The following is a 10,871-nucleotide window of genomic DNA, read 5'->3' as shown; positions in this document are numbered from 1 at the left end:
TGGCTGCCTTGCACAAAGGTGTGGCAACTTGCAGCCTCTGTTTGCCGTTTGGAATGCGAATTCGACACGGCACGAAACAGTTCAATTCCAAGACGGATAAAGAAAGATTTACGCGACCCTGAACACGTGGCACGGCACCTAAACGATCTCATCTTGACCTCTCTTCCTTCTGTGAACGTCTGAACTTTCTTTGTCTATGGCTTTTTTTTTCTGACGGGTTCTTTGTCCATGGCTTAGCTTAGACGTCACTCGTTCCTCGGGCCATCTGCTGATATTCTGCTCCATAAAGTATTTGCTCTCGCTTCGCCTATTAGTATCCTATATATACGAATACTGTGCTGCTGTGGTTTGTGAGCTCTGGGGAGTCGCCGGGAACGACGATGGTGGCGGCTCTGGTGCATCTGCTGGTCGCCTTCAGCGCCGCCGTGTTGGCCGCTGCCGGCGGCGAGCAGCCGCTGTCGAAGATCGGCGTCCACCGGGCCACCTTGGCGATCCATCCGGGCGCCTCCGTCGACGTCTCGCCGCTCCTCCTCGGCCTGCAGGTGAGCTTTCCCCACCATCGTTCCTTCTTCCCGCCCCGCGAGCACCATGCGCACGAGGTCCAGAGCTTGAGCATTTTGGTCCCATCTGGAATTAAATTTGGTCAATCAGTGTCAGTACCAGCGCCACTGTAGCTGCTGATAGATACAGTAGATAGATATCCAGTGAAACTCGAATTGGCAGCATGACCTGGAAGAGAACGAAAGGGCCGCATTTGACTGAAGCAGTTGATGCACTGTCAGATTAATCGGCTGTACCACATTTGTTACAGGGGCAGGACCAAGAATGGGTGACCATCGGGTTTAACAACCCCAGGCCATCCAAGGATGACTGGATTGGGGTCTTTTCCCCTGCTAATTTCAGGTAAGATGCACATCTTGACTAGTATGATTTCCCCTGGCATGACAGTTTATTCTTCACTGCTTCTCGTTGCTGAATTTAAAGGCTTCATTAAAAGAGCAGAAAAGAAAGATGGATTGGACACTGGCTTACTCACAGATTCGTTTTGCTGTATTTAACAGTGACTCCATTTGCCCGTCGGAGAACCAATGGGTCGAGGCCCCTCTTTTGTGCACGGCTCCTATTAAGGTTGGTGTCATTCTCCGCGATTCTTCCTCCGTGTGTGACCTCGGAACATTTTTAACATATGCTGAATAATGAGGTATCATTTTTGGCAGTTCCAATATGCAAACTACACGACGGCCGACTATGCCAAGACCGGAAAGGGGTCCTTGAGGCTTCAGATAATTAATCAGAGGAGTGATATATCATTCGCATTGTTTTCTGGAGGCCTCTCAAATGTATGTACAATTGCTCCTTGTTTGTTCATATCGGAGCTCAGCTTACTACGCTGAACCACAGGGTGTTGGAAGTTGAAACTGAACATCGTTCATTTTTTCTGGGGGAGAGAGTTGAAGAGTGATCACTCTGATTTTGTGCATGGTAGATTGATAGCCAATGCTGTTTTTTCTTTTCTGAGACCATGGCAGTTAATGCCATTTCAGCTGAGATACACTGGAGTAATATTTATTTTAGCCTTCTCATTTTTTATCAGTGCGCGACTGTTAAATAGTGCTTGCTCTAACATGGCTATTTGCATCTTTTGTATATAATATAACAGCCGAAGCTTATCACACGTTCAAATAGCATAACTTTCGCAAACCCGAAGGCTCCTGTATACCCACGCTTGGCACAAGGAAAGTCCTGGGATGAAGTAAGTACCATTTCCTTAAATATTTCATTAATGAATGGGTATAAACTGAACGTTGTACATTGTGATCTATGGAGGAAAAAAACGCCAAATGCAAATAGATGAGAAATCAAGCTTATTCCTTTGGCCGTTTCTGTAACAGAAGCTATCGGCTGACCAACAGAAAGGAGCTGGAATTTCAGAGCGACAGAAATAGGAATTTAATGTCTTTCAGATAGTTCTCATTTAGGGCAGTAGTTATAGGTTTTATGTTCAGAATTGTTCTTTGTCCTCAAAGTTTCTTTAAGAACTACTCCCTCCGTTCCAAACTACTCGTCGCAGAAATGGATGTATCTAGAACTAAAATACATCTAGATACATCCATACCTGCGACAAGTAATTCGGAACGGAGGGAGTATGTGCCTAGCGCTTCTGTGAATTATACCGTACCATATTTTCAGGATCTTGATTGATGTTAAATAACTTGATGCTAGATGACAGTGACATGGACAAGTGGATATAGTACCAAGGAGGCTACACCGTTTGTTGAATGGGGCATACAAGGGCAAATCCAAATCCTTTCTCCTGCAGGCACCCTTACGTTCAGTCGCGACACTATGTGTGGTCAGTAATTCTTACCATATATACAGGAACTAACATCTTCATAAGGTCTGAAACAAAACAAAAAATTGTATTGAAAGAAGATTATAATTGCCGAACAGTTCTTATTGTATATAGCATAGTTCTGAATGAAGCATGATTGACGTGTAACTTACGATTAACCCCATAAGGCATATGGCATGGTGTTTTATTATGATTTTACAACAGGTCCGCCTGCTAGGACAGTTGGATGGCGCGATCCTGGTTTCATACATACAAGTTTCTTCAAGGACCTATGGCCTAATCTTAAGTAAATAAGTGTTCATAAGCTTGGCCTATTTGCACATGTGCTCCTAGTATTAGCTATTCAATTGCACAAATGCAAGCACCTCGGAGATTTATAGGTGAGTGCAAATTTCAGGTACACGTACAGGATTGGCCATCGGCTATTCAATGGTCAAATTGTTTGGGGACGTCAGAATAGCTTCAAAGCACCTCCCTATCCTGGGGAGGATTCTTTGCAACGTGTTGTCATATTTGGAGATTTGGGCAAGGTGAGTTCTATGCCACTTCACCAGTATGATTTCTGCGATTTTAAATTAAAATAAAAGCTGTAAGAGCATGGGGCAGAATTATTAGATTACTGATTAGCCTATGGAAGTGTTGGCATGGCAGAAGCCATTTTAGCATATGTTGATTTCTGGTCCGTCTTATCTGCACTCGAGTTGAACTATGAATATATAAGTATATAGCATTTCGATTCGGTGCCCAGGCTCATCTGCACCCGGTCAGAAAACAAATCAGAAAAATTCAAAAAATTCCAATTTTTTTTGCATGGTAGAAAATCTCATGCATGAGGTTCGCTCTAATTTTTAAATCATTTGGACATCTGAGCAGCTCTCGGCAAAAAAGACAAATCGAGTCAGAACAGTGCATGAACAGTAAATTTTTTACAGACCCCGATTTTGTCTTTTTTGCCGAGAGCTGCTCATATGTCCGAATGATTTAAAAATTGGAGCGGACCTCACGCATCAAATTATGTACCATGCAAATTGTTTTTGGAATTTTTTGAATTTTTCTAGTATTTATTTTGATTTTTTCGTCAGGGCAGGTGCAGATGAGCCTGGGCTCAGAAGATGATTATCGCATTTTATTGTTGTTAAGAGTACCAATCCTTTTTGCCACAGCATCCATGTTGTACTTTCAGTTAGGCTTAGCAAAAACCTGTTTTCTTCATAAGTTTTACCATGTTGAGTTAAAGTAACAAGTACTAAAAAGTAAAATAAGAACATTAATTGTGTTCTACTTTTCGTAAATACAAGATACATTGTTAGGAGGAAATTGATGAGCTTATTTTTTCTGCCTGGCTTCAAAACTGGCAATTGAACTCTTTGCTCAGGCCGAGATTGATGGCTCAAACGAATACAATGACTTTGAGCGTGGTTCAATCAACACAACTTACCAGCTAGTTAAGGACTTGAAGAATATCGATATGGTGATGCATATCGGAGACATCTGCTACGCCAGTGGTTATCTGTCACAGTGGGATCAGTTCACTGCACAGGTTGAACCCATTGCCTCTACTGTACCTTACATGGTGGCAAGGTACTCCAACTGAGTGACAATAGAAAATGGGCTGAAAACAAGATGGAGCAAAGTAGGTTCCATTCTTCTCTGATAATAATTATATTGATGATTTGTCATTTACAGCGGTAACCATGAAAGAGACTGGCCTGGATCAGGATCCTTTTATGGGACTTTGGACTCGGGCGGCGAATGCGGCGTGCCAGCTCAGAACATGTTCTATGTGCCGGCAGAGAACCGTGAGCAGTTCTGGTAGGCTGGCATTTCCTGTCCTGAATTTGTTCAGGATATGACATGAAACCTGAACATGTCTCCAATCACATTTGAAGCTCCTCATAGAGTCGGTACTCATGATCATCGATCCTTTGATCTTCTGTATAGGTACTTGACGGACTACGGGATGTTCCGGTTCTGCGTAGCCAACACGGAGCTGGACTGGCGGCCAGGCACCGAGCAGTACAAGTTCATCGAGCACTGCTTGTCATCCGTGGACCGGCAGAAGCAGCCGTGGCTCATCTTCCTCGCCCACCGCGTCCTGGGCTACTCGTCGGCCACCTTCTACGGCGCCGAAGGGACGACGGAGGAGCCCATGGGGAGGGAGAGCCTCCAGCTCCTCTGGCAGAAGTACAGGGTCGACATCGCCATGTACGGCCACGTCCACGGCTACGAGCGAACGTGCCCAGTATACGAGGTACGCAGCTAGCCTCCGTGTCCATGATTGTGGCCGTTGTGTCCTCACGCTAGCTCACGCCCGGGCCTTGTGACAAATGCAGAACGTGTGCGTGGCTAAGGGGTCGGACCGGTACAGCGGCGCGTTCACGGCGACGACGCACGTGGTGGTGGGCGGCGGCGGGGCGAGCCTGGCGGAGTACACGGCGGAGCGGGCGCGGTGGAGCCACGCGCAGGACCTGGACTACGGGTTCGCCAAGCTGACGGCGTTCAACCACACCACGCTGCTCATGGAGTACAAGCGGAGCAGGGACGGCAGCGTGCGCGACAGCTTCACCGTCTCGCGCGACTACCGCGACGTCCTCGCCTGCGGCGTCGACAACTGCGCCGCCACCACCATGGCGTCTTAGAGCACCGCTCCGTTTGATGCGGCTCGGTTCTGCTGTTGTTGAATCGATGGATGCAATTTTGTTCTCTTCATGAAACTTGGATAGATATGCTGTGGTGTTCATCGATGGCCGAGAAACCCATGCAGAGGTGTTTTGAATTTCAATTTTTTTGAAGTGTTTCCATATTTTTTAAAACCCTTATTAAAATGAATTAAAAATAAAAGTGTTCACGAATTAAAAATGATTTTTTGAAGTGTTTTCATATCCCTTATTAAAAAAATCATTAAACATACTCCATCATACAAAACAATGTTCGTGGATTTAAGAAAAGTGCCAAGTTTCAAAACACGTTCATTAATTTAAAAAATTTCCTGAACTATAAAAATGTTCCCAAATAGAGCATTGGCGAATTTTGAAAAATGTTCCCGAATTTAAAACATGTTTACAAATTTGAAAAATATTTCCATATTTCATAAATGTTTCACGTATTTGTAAAATGTCCTTGGATTCCAAAAAATACTCAACATTATAAAAATGGAATAAGAAAAATCCTGTAAAATCAACAAAGAAAAACACACAGTATAATTGTCCATGGAAGGTTCTAGACCATCCGAACACCAGTGGGAAAAGACACAAGAAAAGCCCGCAATGGGCCAGCCCATTGAGAGTGCGCCAGCGCTCGGGGTGCGTTGATGTATCCACCCGAAATCACAAACTAATTATGGTGTACTTTCTGGAAATGTCACTCTCGCCTCCTCAGAATGCGACAAGTGATGCACATATAGTACCCCTTCACGAGAAGGAAATATGTCTCTCGCGTGGAAGAAAAGAAAACTCGTCTTTTTCTTTTTCGAGAGGCATAGTTGAAGTAAATCCGTGTCTTTCGCGAAAACACACACACGTTTTTCCCTTTTTCTCAAGAGGCACAACTCTGCCTCTCACGGAAGAAAATAAAAAATAAAAAACTTTTTCTCCTTTTTCCGAGAGGCACAACTCGCATAAGCAAATTCTTACCTCCACAAGAAGTAAATCTGTGCCTCTCGTGGTTGCAAAAAAAGGCGTTTCTTTTTCTTTTTCTGAGAGGCACTCGCTGGAAAAAGAAAGAAAACATGATTTTTCGTGCAAATTTTTTTTGTCCAGAACCTAAGGAAAACTGGGAGGAAACCGGAAAGCTGAAAAAACAAAAAAAATTATCTAAAAAAGAAAAACACGTACAAAAATAAATAAATTCATAGAGTGCGTCCAGCACGCGACACATGGCGGCGGCTGAGAGCGCCTCAAGTGGCGTGCTCCCAACCCACTAAAAGTGACCCTTACAGGGGCTCCCGATGGAGTACTTGTTGATTAATTGCTCTCATATCCACCGCGCTGTCTCAAAAAACAAAGATGTATCCACCGCGGGCCAATCATATTTGACGGCCGCAGGCAGCAAATAGTGTCATGGCTTCGCTGAAGCTAGCCTTCAGTTGGGCTGGCCCACGTACATATTCACGTGATGTTTTCATTTGCTGCTGTTTCCTGCGGGTTTTTTTTTTTTGCGTTTTGTTCTATGGGTTTTTACTTCCGTTATTTTCACCGTTTTGTCCAGGTTTTAGTCTATTTGTTCCGGTTTTTTTTTTTATATTTTCGTTGCCTTTTATTTTCAGTTTTTTCCTTTTACGTTCCTTACTTTTCTATTTCTGCTTTTTTTCTTCTTCTTTTTCCTTCCTTTTCTTTGCATATTCTCTATCTCTATCTATCTACTATTACTACTTCAGAGACGCATTAGTATGGGCAGGCAAAACACATGCAAACGTACTAAAATATATAAAAAGTTCACCGAGCAATACGAATATATTCATGATAGATTAAAAAATGTTCACGGTATATTATGAAAAACTCCACCCTGCATTGCAAAAATGTTCATCGCGTGCTACAAAAATGTTCATCATATACTACAAAATGTTCATTGTGTATTTGAAATATGTTCATACCATATTATGAAATTTTTCGACCTGTGTTGCAAAATGTTCATTGTGTATTTTAAATTTGTTCAACGTTTTTTTACAAAAGAAGTTCACTGTTTAAGAAAAACTTTGTTTCCATGAGAATGACAAATTTGCTTCACGTGAAGGCACATATTTGCTTCCACGAAAAGCACAGTTATGCTTCTCAGAAAGGAAAAAGATCTTTGCTTCCACGACAAGCACATATTTGCTTCCGTGAGAAGCACAATGCTTCCAGAAGAAGCACAAATTTGTTTCTCGTGCAGGCAAAGATTTGCTTCCGTGAGTTGTGCTTCTTGAAAAGGGGAAATGGTGGGAAGAAAAATCGTGCTTCTGGCTTTGACTTTTTCTTCCATTTTTGTCATTCATTGTTTCGGTTGCCCTTTTTTTACCCTTTTTATTGTTTTTCAATTTTTCTTGGTGTTCCTTTTTTGTGATCCTTTTTTGTTGAAACTTATTAACATGAGATCTAATTTCGAAGATCTTGATGCAAGAAATCCAACGGTGAAAACGGTTCGGGATTTGGACGCACGGTTCAGGATATAAAACGTTATGAATGAACGAATCAACCAAAAAAAAGGAGGGCTCCTAGATTGAGACAAATGACTAAAATGCAGTGTATCACTTGTCAACCCCTGAGAAGGTGAGAGTGACATTTGTAAGAGGTAACCCTTAACTAGTGATTGCGGTCCCACAAGGACTCTCTCTACCGCGTTACTCGCGAAATAGGGAGCACATCCTTGCCATACGGTAGGGGCCGTGATGTTGAGCAAACATGCAGCCCGCAACATGAATGGGCCGGCCAAACTCAGCCTCCCCAAGTATTTCCTTTTTTTGTGAGGTTTTGTTGTGATTTTTAGTTTTGATGTTTTTTTCTTTGTCGGTTTTTCACTTTTACCCTTTTAAAACATTTAAAAAAATTAATAATATTTTTAGAATTCGCTAATATTTTTTAAAATTCGTGAACATTCTAAAGTATTTTTTCTAAATCAATGAACACATTTTCAATTTTATGAAATTTTTCAAAAATTCCCCAAAAATCAATTCGATAAGCTTGTATTGTTTTTAGAAAATTAAGGAATTTTTTTTATAAATTCAATATTTATCTAAATTACATGAATGTTTTACATATTGTTTACACTTTTAAATTCCCTATTTGAGAACATTTGTTGAATTTCATTTTTTTAAAACCGGGCTTAAACTTGATTGGCCTAGAAACGAAGGAAATCCTCGTGGTATATGACAGCTGGGTGTTGCTTGTAAAAACCAAAGGAATGGAAGAATTAGAGGAAACCGCTAAAGGGGTCGATCCATTAACACATTGCACCGGCTGGTCCAAGGCGGGAATGTATCTGGTGCACCCACACTTCTGGTGCTACCAGTGCATCGGTTGCCCTAGAACATTTTAAAAAATATTGCAAATTGTCACAACATCAGTGTATATTGTCATAAAATTTGTATCAAAATTTGAAACATTTCTTAAGATACAAAAATGACAGATTAGACATCACTGTGATAATGGGCCAAATCTAAAGTCCAACTTGTGTTATGTCCTATTCAATGTTGAATTTGTCATTTTTGTTTTCCGAGCTAGGTTTCAAATCTTGACTTGAGTTTTTGTGACAACCTACATTAATGTTTTTTTTCAAATGAACCTACATTAATGTTGTGTGAATGTGCTAATGTTTTCAGAAATTTTTGAACATTTAAAAATGTGCAACATGAGTTCGGTGTACCATTCGCACCACAAGCACCAGTGCACCAAATATTTTCCCAGTCCAAGGGAAGAGCGGGCTGCGTCCTGTCTTCCAAACCCTAGAAAAATGGTTTCTATTTTATTTTTCTTCTGGTAGTTTTGTTTCTGAAAGGAGAGTATTTCCTTGGCCCAAGCATCATATGATGGACATATCCATAATCATTAAGCTCAAAGTATCTTCTTCTATCAAAGTGTCACACATTCATAACATCATACAAAATGCACAAATAAATAAAGAGCACTCGGCTCGAAACTATCGGACACTGACAAAATAAAATGATACATTCATAAATCTTATCATTGAACCCGCATCCAACCCGGTTTGTAAAAAAGAAAATGCAGCCATCTCCAAATGGTTCGCCCGAATTCTGGGATCCTTTGTCTTTCACACTAGGCCAGGTACAGTACAAATTAAACTGGTGGCTCTGTAGATAACCTCTAAAAATTTGAAAGCTTAGATGTGCTGAAACAAGGCCATTACGGCAATGCCATAATGCCCGCGCCAAAGCACAAACACCGACACCTAATATGTGACACTGTCAAGTGTCAACGCCAGCCACTAGTCAGTACTGTCAACTTCAGCCATTAGCACTATAGCAGTATGACAGTGTTACTGTTGGGCGAACAAAAACAGCACGCGAGTGCATGTGCACGTCGCCAACAGTACCGCCCAATCACAAATAAAAGTAATGATGCATATAATACACTAATCCTTGCATCATTAAGGTATAGAGAAGGGAATCAGTCCGTCTCCACAAGCTTTTTTGGTGGAGAAAGGCAGAGGACGTGGACCTGGAGTGCAGATTAACTATGCGGGCTCGTAATAATAGTACTACTACTAGCACAGTACTAAACTAAGACCAGCCATCACACTGATAACTAGCGACTTCACTCATCTTCCTTGGCAATCGCCATTCTTCCCTTTTCCGGGAAACTAGCCATCACCATCCCGGATCAACTTTTGGTTTATGTTAACCACGTAGGTGCCATCCTAGATCGCCTGATTAGCCAGCGTCGCCATCGGCTGAGGTGGATCCGGCGAGACGAGAAGCTTTTCGGGCTTTATTTCCACGACTGCGACCGTGGATCCAATCAGGCCGGAGCTCGCGCCCCGTTCGTCCATCGCTCCTGCGTGCGAGACATGGACGCGTCGCGGCCCAGCCCCACCGGGATCCTCCTGCCACACCGCATCCGCGCGCTGACGTCGGAGCGATGCGACCCGTGACGGCTCGACACGTCGTCGGCGGCGGCGTCAAGTGGGGCAACTTGCCTCGCCACTTGCCGGCGGGCCACCCTGTAGGCAGGCGCCTTTAACTGTTGGGGAAACGTGGCGCGGTCGGCGCCGGCGGCACACCTGGCGCGTCCGGCAACTTGGAGGGAGGGAGGAGTACCCGGTGGGCCGAAGGGCGGTGGCCTTTTGGCGATCCGGCGTGCGTGGGCCCGCGATGTCCGTGGTTACTGGTGGGGCTGTGCCGTACGGGTGTGAATAGATGGTTTTTTCTTTTGAGAATTCTCGGCACTTTATTGCCACTTTATTGATTCAACAAAAATGTTTCATAGGCACACGGTTTGGGTCATGGGGTTGCCCAACCAAATATGCCTACCTACGCCTAAATTACAAGCAAATTTGACGAAATTACGAGCCTCGAAATTAAAGTTCCTACGCTCATGAATGAAAATACAAGAAGTAAACTAGTACTACGCTGCATGGTTTCCTGTACTATAGCTCCATGAGGGTCCCATTGAAGATGTCATTCACTACATCCAGACAGTCCGAGGCCACCATAATTTTCTGAACCGCAAGATCATCTACTAGAGATAGAGCTTCTCTGCAAGCATATGTTTCCAGGATCAATGGGCCATTTGTTCCCTGATAGACTACAACCGAGGATCCCAAGTATAGACCATCTGCATCCCGGCAAACTGCCGCAATAGCCCCACCATGTGTGTTTCTTGCCACTGCTCCATCCACATTCACCTTCATATGACCAGCTGCCGGGGGTAGCCATCGCCGGGCTTCCGCCGGTGTTGCCATGGGAGCCGCCGGCCGGACTGCCAAACTGGCTAGCTGATCAAGTTCACCAATATAATTATTCACGAAGGAGATGGTGATGTGGACTTTGGAAGATCGACTCATATATTGCTTTACGCCGTGCGTA

At 43.4% G+C, this 10,871-nt stretch overlaps 1 protein-coding gene across 1 annotated transcript; it reads left to right on the top strand.

Moving 5' to 3' along the window:
• Positions 1–126: 126 nt before the first annotated feature.
• On the top strand, positions 127–5,212 carry LOC109765524 (probable inactive purple acid phosphatase 1). The gene is made up of 12 exons (XM_020324306.4): positions 127–542; positions 812–903; positions 1,062–1,128; positions 1,218–1,340; positions 1,661–1,753; positions 2,224–2,353; positions 2,558–2,639; positions 2,751–2,883; positions 3,729–3,934; positions 4,040–4,165; positions 4,295–4,604; positions 4,687–5,212. The coding sequence occupies exons 1-12, from the start codon at positions 381–383 to the stop codon at positions 4,990–4,992; spliced, it is 1,830 nt and encodes a 609-aa protein (XP_020179895.1). The 5' UTR covers positions 127–380; the 3' UTR covers positions 4,993–5,212.
• Positions 5,213–10,871: the final 5,659 nt, after the last annotated feature.

Source organism: Aegilops tauschii, chromosome 4, assembly GCF_002575655.3.
Source record: "Aegilops tauschii subsp. strangulata cultivar AL8/78 chromosome 4, Aet v6.0, whole genome shotgun sequence".
In the NCBI taxonomy this organism is placed as follows: domain Eukaryota; kingdom Viridiplantae; phylum Streptophyta; class Magnoliopsida; order Poales; family Poaceae; genus Aegilops; species Aegilops tauschii.
The sequence above is the reverse complement of the archived record's forward strand: the minus strand, read 5'-3'. Positions and strand labels throughout refer to the sequence as shown.